General features: G+C 47.9%; 1 protein-coding gene across 1 annotated transcript in view; it reads left to right on the top strand.

Annotated features, from left to right (window-relative positions):
* PIEZO2 (piezo type mechanosensitive ion channel component 2) overlaps positions 1 to 19,804 on the top strand; it is a 474,200-nt gene that overhangs the window by 228,446 nt on the left and 225,950 nt on the right. The window contains 1 exon segment of the mRNA XM_078785142.1: positions 19,234 to 19,407. Within this exon segment, the coding sequence (XP_078641268.1) occupies positions 19,234 to 19,407 (174 nt within the window).

Genomic DNA, 19,804 nt, shown 5'->3' with positions numbered 1-19,804 from the left:
CATAGTGCCGTGCAAAGCGCGCAGTCCCTCCAAAGTTACAACCCCCGCGCAAGTGGCCGGCCTCGATAAGGCGTCGGCGACCAGGTTATCCTTCCCCGGGCGGTATTTGATGGTGTAGCAGAAGTCGGCGAGTTCGATACGCCAGCGAGTGATTTTCTCATTCTTAATGCGTTGAGCATGTAAGGTGTCGTACATGAACGCAACGCTTTGTTGGTCCGTGACGATTTGGAAACATCGCCCGAGTAAGTACGGTCGCCATCGCCGAATTGATTCGACGATCGCGTACGCTTCCTTTTCGACAGACGAATCCCTCCGCTCAGCGGAGGTGAGAGTCCGCGAAAAGAAAGCCACAGGGCGCCCCCCTTGGGAGAGAGTCGCCGCTATCGCATGATCCGAGGCATCACTTTCCAAGACGAAAGATGCACTCTCGTCAATCGTCGCTACGGCGGTGCCAGCGATGTTGGCCTTAAGGCCCCCGAAGGCCGCCATGGCGGCCGGGCCCATGGGGAACGTGTCGCCGGCCACAAGGGGGCGGAGCTTCGTGGAGAAATTTTGCACCCACTTTGAATCGTGGTCGAACAGCCCAAGAGCGCGTTTCAGCGAAGCCCGATCGCTAGGCGGAGCCATATCGAGCAAAGGTCGCAGACGCTCCTTATCCGGAGAGACAGAGCCATGGGTCACAGTGTACCCCAGAAGATCTATCATGCATAGAGAGTAACGACACTTAGCCTCATTCATGGTTAGGCAATATTTCTGCGCGACCTCGAGGAAGCGCTTCAGATTAGCGTCGTGATGCCCCTGGTCATACCCACAAACCGTAAGATTGTCCAGATAGACAAAGACATCCGTCAAGTTCTCCTTCGTAACGAGGTCATCCATAGCCCTCTGAAAACATGCGACCCCGTTTGTTACCCCAAAAGGGAGTCGAGTGAACTGGTACAACCGTTGACCCGATTCAAAGGCTGTATAGACGCGATCAGCCCTAGAGATGGGGACCTGATGATACGCACTACGCAGATCGAGAGTGCTGTAAACGGTGTACAGGGCCACCTGACGTACCAGTGCATCCATCCCCGGTAAGGGGTAGGCATCCAGCTGTGTAAAACGATTAATCGTCTGTGAGTAGTCGATTACCATGCGCCGGCGATGGGCCTCACTTCGCACCACTAAGACTTGGGCCCGCCACGGCGACCGACTGGGTTATATAATACCATCCTTTAAGAGCTGGGCCGTTTCTTCCGCAATGAATTGCGCGTCTGCGCGGGAGTAGCGTCGTGATTTTACGGCTACAGGAGTACAATCAGTGGTGAGGTTGGGGAACAGCGAGAGAGGCTCCACGTCCATCTTAGCGAGTGCGCACACAGCAAGCGTGTCCGGCCAACCGAAGTCCATTTCCAAACGTCCATGTCGCTTAAGGAAATCGTGTCCTAACAGAACGTCAGCACATAACGCAGGTAATACCATGAGATGCACGTCTGGGAACATGTGCCCCTTTATCACAAGTTTCAATCGACATTCCCCTTTTGTGCTCAGCCGAAGTCCTCAGCCCTCGGTGCCCGCTCCTTTATCACAAGTTTCAATCGACATTCCCCTTTTGTGCTCAGCCGAAGTCCTTGGGAGGCCATGAAGATCCGTCGTGTAGTCCCGAGAACCGGCCACCCATGTTGACGCACTAGTCGTTGATCGATAAAACTATCCGTAGACCCCGTGTCGATTAAGGCTTGCGCAAAAACGTCCTCGACCTTGAGCGGAATGATGGCCTGAGCAAGGCCGGAAGATCTGGCAGGTATTGTACCGTCCGGGCGAGAAGATCGCGCTTCGCGAGTGGATCCCACACCGGCTGCAGTTTTCCGGTCGTTCGGGCAGCCCGTGGAGGACCCCCGGAACAAGGGCATAGTTGGCCGCGCTGGAGCAGGAGCATGTAATTCATAAAAGCCGCTGTCAGAGGACGTTCCCACACCGGCTGCAGTTTTACGGTCGTTCGGGCAGCCTGTGGAGGACCCTCGTGACAAGCGCATAGTTGGCCGTGCTGGAGCAAGTGCGTGTAATTCGTAAGAGCCGCCGTCAGAGGGCACTCGTGTCACGCGTAGAGGATCACTGCCATTCGCCGTTTCATGAGCTGGAGCAATAGCTTGTAATTCGTAAAAGCCGCCGTCGGATGGCGCTCGAGTCACGTGCAGCGTTCGCTGCGAATCCAGAGGAGTTTTCAAAGCAGTACCTTGTTGCTTGTTTGAGGTGGGCGTTCGGACGCCAGCCAAGGCCGATCGCTCCACGGCCAGTCGTGGTCGCGCCAGTTGTTTGGGCGGCCCGATGCCCCCCTCCAAGGACGAGCATGCAGCCAGGGGCCCACGAGGAGGGGATACGCTCATCAAGGCCGGGCGGGGCACTCCGCTCGGTGCCCGGTCCGTTGGCTCAGCGATAAGCCCATTCAAGGACGCGCAGGCTCGCGTGCCTCGCGCGGACTTCTTGCAGACCTTCGCGAAGTGGCCCTTGGTGGAGCACAGATGGCATATTGCCTCCTGAGCCGGGCACTCTGACCTGGGATGCTGCCGGTTGCCACAAAAATAACACTTCACGTACCGTTCTGGCCGTGGCCGGGCAGCGGTAGCAGCAGTCAGGCCGGATCCGAGTCTGCCTCAGGAGCAGCCAGGGACTCGGCCGTAGTTGAGTCCGCTCCTGTATCCTCGGTCGGTCGCGCGAGTTGAGAGGTCCCCGCCACGACTCGTGGGTGGTCATAAGCGGTAGATTGTTCACGGGCATCCGTAAAAACGTGAGCCAACCGTAGGGACTCCGTGAACGTCAGGTCAGCGGTCTCTAGGAGCCTGAGCCTCAAGCCCACAGAGCTGACCCCAGCGACGAAAGAATCTCGGAGAAGGTCATCCTGAACTTGCTCGTGAGTCCGCACCTCCTGTGCGCCGTCCGCAAGGATGTGTCGCAGCTCCTGTGCGTAGCGATCGATCGACTCCGTTGGTTGTTGTCGCCGCTGAGAGAGTTGGTGCCGGTTGTAAACCGGGTTCCGTGTCCTTACGTATATTCGCTTTAGCTCAGCCAGAGCAGTAGCGTACGTCGCAAATCGCTGAATGCACCTGTAGACGCGGTGGTTAACCTTCGACTGTAACACGAACAGTTTCACCCCGGCAGTGGGCTCAGTTTCCTGAGCTGCGAAATAGTTCTCCAGCGTTTTGAGCCAGTGAGTGAACTCCGACCCCGACTCCTCGGTTTGTGAGTCGGCGACGAGGATCGGTACAATGATCATCTTGTGTCCCGCCATTTCGTAGATCTTAAATGATATTAAATGTCGTGAAAATCATCCACACACACGACTTGTCCCGTAGGTTGGTTTAATATCATTTAGATCTGTGGTAACATCCTGTAAAATACATTCATGCAATAGACATCAGAATCGGGGTATTACATGGGAAAGACCGATAACAATAGGCAAAGCAAGCAAGTCCAGCATATAGGTGCGTACATACCATTCAAGACTACAGGACTAGATGTCACAGTAAATGTCGCAGGAGTGGCCTTACGTCGCGGTCGTCCCGGGTCTTATAGACGCCCCTTTAGTGGGATAAGCGAGCACTCCCGGGTTCACCTTCACCTTCAGTATAATTTCACTACATATATATATGTATGTGTATATATATATATATATATATATATATATATATATATATATATATATATTTATATTTATATATATATATTGTTGCGGAGATGAGGACTGTATTTTTTTGATTGTGTGCTGTACTATTATTATTATTGGTTATTCTGCGCCCCCCTACCTCCGGAGCTGTGTAAAGGTGAAAGGGCATCCCATAATTAGTCCACAAGCATACACGTCAGCCAAGTAATAGAATACCCCTGTTGATAGTTATCTCTTATTCTGTGTTCTAGGGTAAGGCTATGTCTCCCATTAATTGAAGTACTCCATTGCACCAGTGAAAGAGAATAGATCCCCTTTCATTCCCATCCCCAAAATCCCCATTTCCTTCACATCCCCTTTCGTCATTGCCGAGCCCTTGATTGCCAAATTACATCCCCTCTCGTCATTGCTGAGCCCTCGATTCCCAATCACCTCCCCTCCAATAACCGCCATTGACCACGAGGCAGGGTCGGGGAAGAAAGGCGTGTCTCCACCTCGTCATAGAGGGGAGGAGGGGCGTACCCGCCCGTCGTCATCGAGGGGGGAGCCCGAGGGTCGCGCGACCAACCAGGGCCGAGGTGAGCACCCCGATGGGCGTGTCCAAAACGCCGGCGGCGTAATCGCTGGAGGCGCTATAAAAGGCGCGAACGGAAGTGAGTGAAGAGTTGGTCTGAGTTGGTTGAGAGTCGGTCGTCAAGTGGAGAGTGGTGAAGAGTCAGTCAGTAGAGGTGGTGGTCAAGTGGTTGCGTTGGTTGCGGTGAGGAGTCGGTGGGAAAGAGTGAGGGACCAAGAAAGAGTTGAGGGTGTGGACCAACGAGTCAGACAAGTCCTGGGAACGCAGCGGAGGCCGCCGCAGCAAGAACACCCAACAGCCAAAGGGGGCCTGAACGGCGGTTTGGAGCAGGACCGTAAAGGAACGGCGGCTGCTAAACGCGCCGATTGAGCTGCAGGACCCCCTTGGACCTTTCCTCTCCCTCCAGCCATCCACCTCCTGCCTTTCCACCCTTCTTGTATACGTGAGTTTGTTTTGTTTGTTCTGTCCCTGGGTATTTAATTAAGTCTGTAGGTAAGCTAAAATTTGCACTGTGTCACCTGCGTCTTGTGTTGTAAATAAAACTTGATTGCTCCTTTTTGCTTGTGTAAATAATAAATTCAATTACTCTTCTGTCCGTCTATTCGTTTTATTCCTTTTCCTCTTTGCATTCGTCGTTTTCGTCTTTTCCCCTCATTGAGCAGCTGCGGTGCGATCCGGCCAAAGTCCTGGGTGAATCGGGTGAGTCAGGGATCCTGTAACGGTCGCGGCAATACCAAACCGCTCGGTAACTAACATCTTAATCCGCGATCAGTAACAATTGGTTGTCAGGAGTTGGATTCGGACCTGGGACTAAATTTGTTAGGCCCAAATTTTGGAACACCAATTGTGTTATTAAGTAACAATTGGTGTCTGGGAGTGAGATTCGAGGCCCGAACCAAATTTTTAAAACGAATAGAGGAAAAAAAAAAATTTGGTCAAAATTACGAGCTGCCGAAATTTGTTTTTTTTAAAGAAAAACCCGAATTTTGAAATCGCGCCATGGCTGGTCAAGGCGACGGGATGCCGGTGGGAGAGATAGACGGGGTAGAATCGACCCAGGACCTCGGGGAAATGTATGTGGAGGAAAGAGAGGAGGAGAACATTGGCAATGTGGTTGAGGAAGTATCAGGCGTGCAAAATGGCGTCCTCGTGCACGTGGGTGGAGCGGCACCAAATTTTGCCGCGCCCGCGACCGCAGCAGCGCCGCTAGTGGATTTGAACCTTTTTATGATGCAAATGAAGGCCCTTATGGAAAAGAATAATGAGCAATTGGGAGACCAAATTAGAGGTTTGAAAAGCAGTATGGGAGAGATGGGGGGCCAAATGGGGGTAATGGGGGGCCAAATGGGGGTAATGAGGGACGAAGCGAGGGGTACCGGTGAGAAGTTAGACAAAAATTTTGAGGGGTTAGACGACGGGATAAAAGAGGTGAGACATGGGTTAATGGGGCTAGAAAATAGGATGGAGGACAAATTGCGGGAACTAGGGGAACAATCTGCCAGGGAAATCAAACGAATGGGAAACCAGATAGAGGAGGTGCAAATCGGGTTAGAAAGTAAACTGGATGCTCAGAGGGATGAATTGGGACAGATGAGGGTGGCATCTACAAAAGAGATGGGGGAGATGAAAGAGGAGATACGACGAGGTGTGAGTGAGGAGGTCTCGGGGCTACGCGAGGAGGTAAAGCGAGGTGAGAAGCGTATGGAGAAAGAAGTGAGGAATAATACGGCTAAGTTACAAGGGGGAATAGAAGATCTGACGGAGGAGGTGGAACAGCTGACGGAGGGACAAAAAGAACTAACGGAGCAGGTTCAAAGGAACACTGCGGTACTAGGAGGGTTAAAGGCGACACAAAAAGAAATTAAAAACGAATTAATAGCGACACAGAAGCAATGTCAGATGGTACGTGAGGAACTGACAATGAGGGTGGACGAGGTGACAGAGATAATGGAGACAAAGGACCGGCAGGTGAGGAAGCACATAGAGACGGTCACGGTAGCCTTAGAGGACGAACTTGAGGAGACGCACCGAGAAATAAAAGAGGTTAAACAAAAATTAGAGGAAGTGGAAGAAGAGGTGAGTGAAATTAAGAAGAGACGGACAGAAACTAAGAGAGAAATAAAGGAGGAGATAGCGGAATATGTACAAGGTCGGTGCTCAACTCATAATGTGATGCTCACTAACCAAATAAAGAGTTTGCAGGTGGCAAAGGAGGTGCGGAGACGAGGTACGGAGGTGAGTGGCAATGTATATGATGTGAGGAAAGCTTCAGTCGGCTTGGGGATTGGTTTGGATCCGGGTGTTCGTGAAAGGCCGTTGGTGAAGTGTGCGACAGGTCTGGTGTGCGAAAAAAGAGGTGTGCGAGAATGTCCGACTATGGGGTGTGTGAGGAAAAAGTGCACGCCAAGGAGTGAGTGTGCCGTCAAGAGTGAGTTGGTCGAAGCGCGTGTGCGAGGGGGTACATGGAAGCGCGGTGTGGTGAGTGTTACAGAGGAAGTAACGAGAAAGTGTACGCCCGTGGTGAGAGTTACAGAGGATGTAACGAAAGAGTGTGCGCGAGAGGATGCGCGAGAAAGGTGTGTAACGGACAGGTGCATGAGGAAAGAGTGCGCTGTCAAGAATGGAGGTGAGAGTAGTGAGAGTGACAAGGAGCGTGAGTTGGTGGTGACCGGTGAGCGAGGATGTACACCTGGAATGGAAGGATGCACACCTGGAATGGTAGAGCGTGTGTGGGAATGCACACTTGATTTGGTCGTGAGGCACATGGTTTGGTGTGCGGGTGAAAGCACACCTGTGATTGTCACAGAGGAGGTGACCGAGAAAGGGGCGTGAAGAGGTGTGTTGGTGAGGTGTGCGAGCGACGAATGTGTGCCAAGGTGTTCGGTGGTCAGGTGTGTGACCAAGTCGGTGAGCGGAGTGAGTGTACCGAGGTGTGTAAGGGAAGGTACGAGGAGCATGGGACCAGCTGGAGGTGTGAGCAAGAAAGGGGTAGCGTATGCATGTAAGCCTGCAGGTGAAGCATCGACGGTAACCAGGTTAGAAGTTAGAACGACTTATAGCCGAATCGGGCCCTCGGTGCGCGTCGGGCAGCTTCGCGTGCCGCGAGAACCAGCGGGGATCCGAGCCACGGCGGGTTCGAAAGGACCGCCGTGCGCGATCCACGCTGGGCCTCGCGTGGAACGGCCGCGTCCGGGCTCCACTAGGCGGAGCGGGCAGCCCGATAGGAAGGGTCGTCATGGCGACCACTTTCTATTGAGACGTGCCGGCAGGTCGAGATCGGGACATTGGATGGCTCCACGCCGAGGTGGTGCGTGGGATCTCGGCATGGGTAAGCCCCCGTCCCTGCACCGAATGCGGGACATATCCAGCCGCTGGCACAAAAGAACCCGCGTTCATTGCTCGGCTGTACGAAGCCGGGCTGTAGACGTGAATTGGCGCACCGAGAGGATGTAATAAGTAGACGGACTGTGATGATGATAGTAGTGATTTGATACGAAATTTATAAAAGTGAGTAGAATTGGCAGTAAATGGAAAATTTTTGATTTGTTGGATTTGGACGAACAAAATTTATAGTGAGAGACCCCCAATGTGGTGGGATGGCAAATCCATCATCCCTCACATAGGGGGGCAAATGCGCTATAGCTTATGGGGTGTATGGCAGTGAAAACTAGCCCGGGTGGGTTAGGTTATATTGATAGGGATCTAGCGAAGATGACATTAGGTAACGTTAAGGTTAGTTAGTGACTGATACCTGTAGTGGGGATGCAGGTAGATTAGAGTGGATGATAATGACGTGGGAGCGCAATAGTTTAAAGGGACGACTGGGAAGCGCAAGTTTCAGAGGGGAGTAGTTAGAAGAGATGATGCCGTTTGTGTGAGGATTGAACAGGTGTGATTGCACAGGTGTGCAACTGAACAGGTGAATGGAGCAGTGTATGAGTGAGTGATGATGATGGGTATTGTGATGACCAAATGGTCCAGGAAGAAAGGAGGGTGCAGGTGGCACCAGGTGTGAGTGCACAGGTGTGCACCAACAGGTGTATGGAGAATGGTAGTGTGGAATAAAGGGAGTATTGGAATGGATGGTCGTGGAGTGAGTATGGTGGAAATTGTGGAGTGGAGTGGATGGTGCGAAGGTGTGAATGGGGGAAGAGTGGACCCCCATCACGGATACCCGGGGCGGGTAGTGTAAGTGTTAGGTAGAGGGTACAGGTAAATTGTGGTTGGATATTGGCATCTGTGGTGCGGGTGAAAGAATGGTCTTTGGATGGGTGCATTAGTGTCGTGGAAATGGCTGGGCGTGTAGCCTGTTAGTGTGTGTAGTTGGTTGGGCGCTCCACCACTGTGAGGATGTCGGCCAGGTGAGGCCGCAGGTGGGCTCTGGGAGCCGGTAGTAGTTGTTGTGGATGGGGCCCGAGGATCCGGAGGACGGACCCGGGTAGCCCAGTGCCAGAGGGCACCAAGGGGTGACAGAGCCAGGAGAGGGCCTTCCCCAGTTAGTTAGGTTAGGGTGAGGAGCTAGGTAAGCTCGGGTGGCAACTGCAGTGGTGGAGGTGTGCAGGTGGGTAGACCTGCTGGGAGAGCTACACGTCGCAGCCCAGAAATTGTGCGAGGGCACCGGGAGATGAATCGGGGGAGTGAGACCCCAAATTGAGAAGCACCACAGTTTGGTCAATGGGAATTGGTTTTTAGAACCCATAGTGTAAGTGGCCAATGGATTGGCAGGGAAAGACCCCGGGTAGTGTAAAGTGTGTTAATGTCATTTAGAAAGTAGTTAGGATGAAGTCTCCTCGCACCATCTGCATCCACTCACCTGAGGTGACAGGTACTCCGCACCATGCCATGTTTAATTATTTTTACTGTGCAAATGTTTGGATTGTGAGACGCATCATGACGTGGGTGTGACATTGTGCTTTGATGTTCCATCTCTGCCTCCTTATGAGGATTGATGATGAATTTGGTGATGGCAAATTTTGAAGTAGAGGGATTGTGGAGACGAATTTGGTATAGGGGAAATATGGGGAAGACGTGACAGTAGTGACGAATTTGTAACTGTGTAGATTTTTGTACATGTGGGGTAAGGACAAGGGTAGGGTAGGTGACAGGGGGGTGACGTACGGTAGGGACGAGCTTTCTCACTTCGCCCTCCGTACGCATTTCGCCTTGCATTGCCTTATTGATGTGTACCCTTGTGACCTTACCCCTCGCTCAATTGTCTTTCCCCTTTTGTCTCCCACATGACCTGTGCGCCATTGGGTGCCGAGGGGAGCGTGCGTGGGTCGGCCATTGTGCGCCCGAAATTCCCAGAACCAGCTGTCTGCATCGATGCACCACATTATGGACCACATGTCTGTGGCCGAGCACCACTTATGGACCCCATGGGTTGGGGCATGGCCCCTCTGCTGGACCCGGCCATGAGGGCCCGAAATCTTGCTGGCGGACCTTGGCCACAGGGCACCGATGCCCCACAGGTGAACCACACATAGTCGGCCCTGTGGGCCATAAATAAAGAAAATAAAAAGGACACATTGGGCACACTTTATTGCAAATAGGCCGCCAGTAAGCAAAGCAAAAGAATGACAACATCTGGAAGACAAATAATAATAACCAGCAGAGGGAGCCGAAGAGCAAGAGATCACCTGCAGGGTTAGGGGTTGTTTGGTTATTTTTATTCATGAACAGTGATGACTGTGCACCGATTGGTGCTTGAGGGTGCTTTGGTGCGTTTTTGGGTGCGTTCATGGTGCGTCGATGCAGAGCAGACTGTCTCCCCCCCCCAGAAAGAACAATCACAGGTCCTGGGTTAGTCTTGTAAATAAAGTAGCGTCAATTGTAAATAATGCTTCCCACCGTCAGTGTATAGTTTGAAGACCATTCCGCAATTCGGTTAACTGTGGGCGTAAGTCTGTTAGGCAGGGTGCAATGGAGCAGCGGGACACATTTATTTATGTTTTAAAACTGTCGCACTCAGGGTCAGGTTAAAAATAGAGGGAACTACACCTACGTGTCACACTAAAAATAAAAGTTGTAGGCCCGGGACGTGCCTAAGAGGAGGAGGGTGCAGTGTTGCGGAGATGAGGACTGTATTTTTTTGATTGTGTGCTGTACTATTATTATTATTGGTTATTCTGCGCCCCCCTACCTCCGGAGCTGTGTAAAGGTGAAAGGGCATCCCATAATTAGTCCACAAGCATACACGTCAGCCAAGTAATAGAATACCCCTGTTGATAGTTATCTCTTATTCTGTGTTCTAGGGTAAGGCTATGTCTCCCATTAATTGAAGTACTCCATTGCACCAGTGAAAGAGAATAGATCCCCTTTCATTCCCATCCCCAAAATCCCCATTTCCTTCACATCCCCTTTCGTCATTGCCGAGCCCTCGATTGCCAAATTACATCCCCTCTCGTCATTGCTGAGCCCTCGATTCCCAATCACCTCCCCTCCAATAACCGCCATTGACCACGAGGCAGGGTCGGGGAAGAAAGGCGTGTCTCCACCTCGTCATAGAGGGGAGGAGGGGCGTACCCGCCCGTCGTCATCGAGGGGGGAGCCCGAGGGTCGCGCGACCAACCAGGGCCGAGGTGAGCACCCCGATGGGCGTGTCCAAAACGCCGGCGGCGTAATCGCTGGAGGCGCTATAAAAGGCGCGAACGGAAGTGAGTGAAGAGTTGGTCTGAGTTGGTTGAGAGTCGGTCGTCAAGTGGAGAGTGGTGAAGAGTCAGTCAGTAGAGGTGGTGGTCAAGTGGTTGCGTTGGTTGCGGTGAGGAGTCGGTGGGAAAGAGTGAGGGACCAAGAAAGAGTTGAGGGTGTGGACCAACGAGTCAGACAAGTCCTGGGAACGCAGCGGAGGCCACCGCAGCAAGAACACCCAACAGCCAAAGGGGGCCTGAACGGCGGTTTGGAGCAGGACCGTAAAGGAACGGCGGCTGTTAAACGCGCTGGTTGAGCTGCAGGACCCCCTTGGACCTTTCCTCTCCCTCCAGCCATCCACCTCCTGCCTTTCCACCCTTCTTGTATACGTGAGTTTGTTTTGTTTGTTCTGTCCCTGGGTATTTAATTAAGTCTGTAGGTAAGCTAAAATTTGCACTGTGTCACCTGCGTCTTGTGTTGTAAATAAAACTTGATTGCTCCTTTTTGCTTGTGTAAATAATAAATTCAATTACTCTTCTGTCCGTCTATTCGTTTTATTCCTTTTCCTCTTTGCATTCGTCGTTTTCGTCTTTTCCCCTCATTGAGCAGCTGCGGTGTGATCCGGCCAAAGTCCTGGGTGAATCGGGTGAGTCAGGGATCCTGTAACGGTCGCGGCAATACCAAACCGCTCGGTAACTAACATCTTAATCCGCGATCAGTAACAATATATATATATATATATATATATATATATATATATATATATATATATATATATATATATATATGTTTATGTCCATTTATGTATCTGTATATACTTATGTATATATTTATGTATATACAGTATATATATATATATATATATAAGTTCAAAACACACCTGGCCGCACTGACCGGGTCCTCAGTCGAGGTCCTCAGCATCATCCCGTTTCGGCCCTTCAACCTCGATACGGTCAGCTAAGGTGGGCCAGCAGAGGCACAAACACATCCACATGCAGCAACTGCACCTGGATGCGTACATACCCCCACCCCCAGCCAGTGCGAACAACAACAACAACACCTCCACATCCAGAATCCACAACACCAAACAAACATGGTGGAACACTCAAACACCCACCTTTATGCCCTTCACCACTCACCAACAAAACACACCAGATCATTCATACACCCATACACACACATATACACACACAACACCAACCAACCAACCACCTACCCTTACATCATACACCACTCAACACACAAAAACACACACTCATGCAAAAACACACACCCTCACCCACTCACTCATATACACAAAATAAGAAATAATAATGGTAACAAACCCCCCCCCCCCAAAAAAAAACAAAAAACAACAACCAACCTACACCGTTCGACATGCCTCCATAATCTTCCTCCATATCCAAAATGAGCCTTTCAAGGCACAAATTCTCCTTCTTTCTGTCCCACACACTCCCAGCCGAGCAAGAAATGCAGAAAAGGAATTGCCAATATACCCTCTACACCCCACCTCAAATGGCTGACACGAAACTCGCCAACCATTCTCCCGGCCCTCCAGCTCACTGTATATGTATAAATTTATGTACATTTATGTATCTGTATATACTTGTGGATATATTTATGTATATACAGTATATATAGTATATATATATATATATATATATATATATATATATATATATATATATATATATATATATATATATATATATATATATAACTGTAAGAAATAGTAGAAACTCCAAAGTACGAGCAGGGCGTCTCATTTGTATTGAGTATATAATCGTTAGATTAAATAAGACGCGGACGTAGCTTCAGGACGTCGATCTTTAATTGTCGACAAGCTTTCGACCAACAAAGGTCTTCTTCTGAGTCTACAAAAACAGCAGGCATGTATATCAGTCAAGCGTGTATGGTGATATCTGTGTGAGATGTGTGACGTGTGTAGAAAATGCATACAGAAGGAATAGCCACGCCAAAGCTCACTTACCAGCCCCAAGTTCAACAGAAGTGACCGTTTCCGTTACGGTCACTTCCGTTAGAGTGCACGTGCATATACAAATATAGAGATATACATACATAAACACACAAGCATATATTCATATCCCATTTATATTCATATAATATATTTATATATTTATATAAATGACATATAAAGGTAGAATGAATGAATGAATGATGAATGAATGAATGGGTTACGGGTTACGGTTAATGGGTTACATTCATTCATCATTCATTCATTCATTCTACCTTTATATGTCATTTATATAAATATATAAATATATTATATGAATATAAATGGGATATGAATATATGCTTGTGTGTTTATGTATGTATATCTCTATATTTGTATATGCACGTGCACTCTAACGGAAGTGACCGTAACGGAAACGGTCACTTCCGTTGAACTTGGGGCTGGTGAGTGAGCTTTGGCGTGGCTATTCCTTCTGTATGCATTTTCTACACACGTCACACATCTCACACAGATATCACCATACACGCTTGACTGATATACATGCCTGCTGTTTTTGTAGACTCAGAAGAAGACCTTTGTTGGTCGAAAGCTTGTCGACAATTAAAGATCGACGTCCTGAAGCTACGTCCGCGTCTTATTTAATCTAACGATTATATATATATATATATATATATATATATATATATATATATATATATACATACAGACTTTACATTTAATATGGATTTTTTTTTTTCTTGACTTGGGTTTACTTTCTGAACTCGGTATATCAATCTGGTGAGTTTCTTTTACGCTTCGGTGATTTCTTTGTTAAAAGAACCATGTCACTGATTGTCTGTCGCAGCAAGAAGTCAATAACAGGATTATATCACAGGTGGCGTGACAAAATGTACGGACAGGTACATTTGACGATTGGCTTCACAATCGGGTATATAAGGGTTGTTGCGTTCTGTATTAGTGGAAAACAACTGCTGCACATCTACAAAAGTTATTGCCGCTTCCCCTGGAGATGGTCCGTCAACTCGACAATGCTGTTTGTCATTTAGTGGTGGCTTTACGAAATTCCGGCATGAAACAGCGTGCTATTGCTCGGCAGTATGGCATCACTCAAGGTCAGGTGTCAAAGATCCTGAAACGAAATGCTTAGAGGGGTGTCCCTACTCCAATACCGAGGTCGGGACGTCCCCGCAGAACCACAGGGAGGGATGATCGCCAGCTGCACCGGTTAGTCCGCAATGGCCTTCCAAGTCAGCTAATCGGCTTAGAACTGAGTGGCAGCAACTGACAAATGTGCCTGTATCCAGAAGGCTAGTCAACCAACGACTGGTTCAAGCAGGCTATCGTGCCAGGCGTCCCCTGAGAAAGCCACGTCTGACCAGACAACACCGCCAGCGCCGATTGCAGTGGGCCAGAGAGCACCGTCAATGGCAGCCAGGACACTGGAATCACGTGATCTTCAGTGACAAGTCTAGATTTCTGGTCTATCGTCAATATGGCCGCGTCCGAGTGCGCAGGCAAGTGCATGAAGCCTACAACGAAGATTGTATAGTGCCAAGAGTCCAAGCTGGAGGTGGTGGGGTGACCGTTTGGGCTGCTTTTCATGCAGGGGGCAAAACTGACCTGGTTGTTCTGAATGGAAACCTGAACCAGTTCAAGCACAGGGCCATTCTGGAAGAAACATTGCTTCCATTTGTTCATGCAGCCTTTGGAGGAAACTTTGTCTTCCAAGATGACAATGCACGGCCTCATCAGGCTCGCATGATCCAACACATTCTTGCTGACCGTGGTGTGGAGCACATGGAGTGGCCTGCCATGTCCCCGGATATGAATCCGATAGAGAACTTGTGGGCAGAATTAACGCGTCAAATCGACAACTTGGACCAGCAGCCTGTCTCTGTGCGTGAATTGCAGCAGGCTATTGTAACTGCATGGCAAGCGATTCCTGTCCAAACCTTGGCAAATCTCGTGAACAGCATGCCTCAACGTGTATGTGCTCTCCTGAATGCTCGTGGGGGTTACACGAAGTACTGAACTGTAATTTTACTGTCCGTAATCCCAGTCGCAATTTAACTTTTGTTTTTGTTAAAAAAATTATTTGGCTAATGTGCAAAATAAAGAGATACTTCTGGAAAACGCACAGAAGTTTAACACAGTACTGTCCATGAATTGAGTTCGATATCAGTTTCCATCACTTTCAAGGATCAATTTATTTGCTTCGAAATGTCAAATGTGCTTTTTGTTTCTTTTAAAGGTCACATTAACAAAATCGAGAATAATTTCAACATAAATCCAATGAACTTTTGGTTCTAAGTCATCTTGAAAAGTAAGTTCACCCCCACAAAAAAAATATTCCATATTAAATGCCAAGTCTGTATATATATATATACTAGCTTGGCTCGGCTCGCTACGCTCGCCTCACCAAGCGTCGATACTAAGGAACGGGCTTATTTTAGCTGAGGATAATGACTGTACCTGAGTTGCTGTGTTGTCATGATTTACACCAATCATGATACAAACAATTACTTTGCACAAATGTATTTGTTGTGTTTGTGATATTACATTTTTAAAGGCAATTCAGGTTGAAGATTTAGGTTGAATGTTTTTTTTTCAAGAAAGAACCTCTCAGCACACACATAGGAGAGGGGTAGGTGCAGACTCGAAGTTTGGGACGATTACACCTCACCACCACGTAATTCAAAACACCTCACCACGAAGTAATTCAAAACACCTCACCACCAAGTAATTTAAAACACCTCACAGCAATAAAACACGTAATGAAAACACCTCACCACCACAAAATTAAAAATACCTCACCACCACGAAATTAAAAACACCTCACAGCCATCAAACACTTAATAAAAACACCTCACAGCCATAAAACACGTAATAAAAACACCTCACAGCCATAAAACACGAAATAAAAACACCTCACAGCTACAAAATTAAAAACACTTCACCACCACGTCATTTAAAAACACCTCACCACCAAGTAATTCAAAACACCTCACCACCACGTAATTCAAAACACCTCATCACCAACTAATTCAAAACACCTCACCACCACATAATTAAAAACACCTCACCACCACATAATTCAAAACACCTCACCACCATGTGATTTAAAAACACCTCACCACCACGTGATTCAAAACCACCCCAACCTTATTAAAAACACTTCACAACCACGGAAACAAAAGTTTGAGGGAGTCGTTAAGTGACAACACAGACACTGCCCAGATGTGTAGATATCTATCTATAATTCCAGTAATCTCTGTGTGTATGTTTGTATGTATGTATGTATGTATGTATGTATGTATGTTTGTATGTTTGTCTGTGACCGCTGTTTCTCGACAACTACCGGTCCGATATACTTGAAACTTGCCAGGTATATTGCTGGGGACCCGAGGATGTGCCTTTTCAAGGTTTCATATTAATCGGAGAAGTAGTTACCGAGCTATGTCCAAAAAACGATTCAACCAATCAGAGAGCAGCGAGCTATCACGTGTGCCGAACGTGGCGAACAGACTCTGCCTCGGACGGCACATTTGAGAGCGTATTCATTTATTTCACGTTGGAAAACTATGTTGCCGTTAAACTATGTTTTAAAACTAATTAAAACTAATTTGCGATTCATCGTAACTGCGATTTGCGACCTTCCGGACAGTGAAGACTTCACTTCCGGCAGCCAATCACAGAACGCTTTGTTGCGTAGGCGTGGCCGATGTGAGAGCGAGCCGAGCCGAGCGCGTGCGCCATTACGGTTCGTAATTCGATTTCTTCCGGAGAAAATAATAATTTCTCGATTTCTTATGCGCATTATTTCTCCCAATTCAGTCAGAGCGAAGGGCGGAAGCGAAGAGCGTTGTTTTTTTTGTTTACGGGCGTACGGGCGTACGGGCGGGGTAGAGCGTACGGGTAGCGTTTTTTTTTTTTTTTGGCAAGGAACGGGCACCCACGTACGGGCATGCCCTAGTATAGATAAATGACTGTACCCGAGTTGCCGTTTTGTCATTGTTTCAACCAATCATAATTCAAACAATTATTTTGCACAAATGTATTTGTAATATACGTGATATCACATTTTATAAACAATTGAAGTTGAAAAAAAAAAAATTCCCCAAAAAATCCCCCCCCCCCGTAGTGTGTTCAAAAAGTATCCGACCTTTGTTCATAAAAGATACTCGCATCCAGATAAAAATTTTTTTATAATAATCTCGTTCAAAGTAGTCCCCTTGGGCTGCCACACACTTCTCCCAACGGTTCTGCCACTGTCGGAAGCAGCGCTGGAACACCTCTTTTGGGATGGCGCGCAGCTGGTCCATCGCATTCCGCATGATGTCTTCTCTGGAGTCGAAGAAGACGGTCAGCATGACTTTGACATTGCTGCGGGCCTGCCTTGCTTTTTTTGGCCTCGGGGATGTTGGATGCTTCCATTGTGATGACTGCAACTTGGTTTCTGGGTCGTACGCATAAACCCAGGACTCATCGCCAGTGATCACTGCGTTGAGGAAGTTGGGATCGCTGTTCACAGTCTCCAGCATGTCCTGTGCGATCTCCAAACGGAGTTGCTTCTGCTCAATCGTTAGCAGCTTTGGTACGAACTTCACTGAGATTCTCCTGAAGCCCAAATCCTCCTTCATAATGGAATGAACGGTGTTGAATCTTGCGGATCGTTTCCACTTGGGAATCGCCAAGCTTTACACAAAATTTGATGCAGTAGCGTTGTTCAAGTTTTTCCGTCGTTTTGTCAAAAACGAAAATCCGACGGCGCTCACTTACATGTCCTCACTCATCAGCGGTCTGCCGTCGAATGACAGCTTCTGCAGGTGGGAAAAAATTCATGCGTGCGCATTAGGATCGCCTACATACGTGCATCAATCAACGCCTCCCTAGCTTCTTTTTTTTTACGCACGAAAAATAAAGGTCGGATACTTTTTGAACACGGATACTATGTTGTTGGCCTGGTGTTGGCTTAGCGGTTAGGGTGCCGGCTTGGGATCCTAGGATCCTGGGTTTGAATCCCGGTCGATCGCTGAATTAACACCAGGGGGGTTGACTCAGCCTGTCATCCTTCTGAGGTCGGTAAATTGAGTACCAGCTTGCTGGGATGAATGATCCCGGTGTGTACCCTGGCTTAGAATAGGTACACCGTATCCCTGCACTTCGTAAGAGGCGACCAAGGGTTGGCGTCAGGAAGGGCATCCGGCCATAAAAACATTGCCTCAAACAGGGAACCATGATTGTCATGGGGCCCGCAAGGCTAACCCCCGCTCTAGCGGGGAAAATGGCCTTAAAACGATCATTCATTCATATATATTGTTGCGGTTTTTAGAACCCTCCACATTGTAAATATTTGTATTAATCCCTTTATAAATAATCCCCTGTAAATATTCCCATTTTTGTGTAAAGGTCAAAGGCCGCACCCTCGTTAGGTCATATTGCAACACGTAGGACACGTAGAAACCTCTTTAGATATCTCATTAGTATGTGTTCTAGTTAAGGATCTGTTCCCAATAGTTTGACTCTGCGTTTGCATTAATCAAATAAGATAGGCCCCTTCAATTATCCCCAATCTCTCTCTCTCTCCAGCCATCAATTAACACCTACAGTCGGGGTTGCTCATTTTCCTGCCCTCCCCTGCCTTTTTGTTAGCCGCGTTTTGCTGCACAAGACGCCATTAAGCACGCGGTCATGCGGAGTGAGGCTGGTGATGTAAAGCTCAACACATAAGCAGTACACAACCGAGGCACACACACACACATATATATATATATATATATATATATATATATATATACAGTGCATTCAGAAAGTATTCAGACCCCTTCACTTTTTTCACATTTTGTTATGTTGCAGCCTTATGCTGAAATCGTTTAAATTCATTTTTTCCCTCATCAATCTACACTCAATACTCCATAATGACAAAGAGAAAACAGGGTTTTAGAAAGTTTTGCAAATTTATTAAAAATAAAAAACTGAAATATCACATTGACATAAGTATTCACACCCTTTGCTATGACACTTGAAATTTAGCTCAGGTGCCTCCCATTTCCCTTGATCATCTTTGAGATGTTTCTACACCTTGATTGGAGTCCACCTGTGGTAAATTCAATTGATTGGACATGATTTGGAGTTATTTGAAAAAAAGTGCAAGGGTGCTTATATTTTTGGCCACGACTGTACCTCTAGGACATCCTTCCAGCATGTCCAGTATGTTCATTACGTACCTGTAGGGCAGGTATCCTGCCAGTCTCTACAGTTTGTTCATTACAGTGTGATATTAAATCTTATTTTTCCTCCTTGTCACTCGATTCCCCTTCACAAACACTTTCCCTGCCCCACCCCATCCTTGCATTCCTACCTTAATTTTCTCCATCCTTTCATCTCCTCTACCTGCTCCTGTCACAGGTTACGGGACCTTGGTCTGGAACAGTTCAGTGTCTCCAAGCTGTTTGCTCAGATTCTTATCCCCACGGCCTTCCTACTGTGTTGCATTCTGCAGCTGCACTATTTCCACACTGATTTCCTGCACCTCACGGACCTCGATGACATTGGAATCAAGACGGACAACATTATTTACAGGTGAAAAGTTTCACTGGCACCTGCAATTCAACAACTAACACTCACCACAAACCAACAACCGGCAATCAGAACTTAATGCAGCACTCAACAACCCTCACCCAACAACAAACACCGATCATCAAATGTCCACAAACCCCATGGACATCAGTCATCACTACACAGAAAGAAGCAGGACCCAACAACAAATACTGAACAACCAACACCGAACAACAAATACTGAACAACCAACACCGAACAACAAATACTGAACAACCAACACCGAACAACAAATACTGAACAACCAACACCGAACAACAAATACTGAACAACCAACACCGAACAACAAATACTGAACAACTAACACCGAACAACAAATACTGAACAACCAACACCGAACAACAAATACTGAACAACCAAC

Source organism: Myxine glutinosa, chromosome 9 (genome assembly GCF_964187855.1).
Source record: "Myxine glutinosa chromosome 9, kmMyxGlut1.1, whole genome shotgun sequence".
Lineage (NCBI taxonomy): Eukaryota > Metazoa > Chordata > Myxini > Myxiniformes > Myxinidae > Myxine > Myxine glutinosa.
The sequence above is the reverse complement of the archived record's forward strand: the minus strand, read 5'-3'. Positions and strand labels throughout refer to the sequence as shown.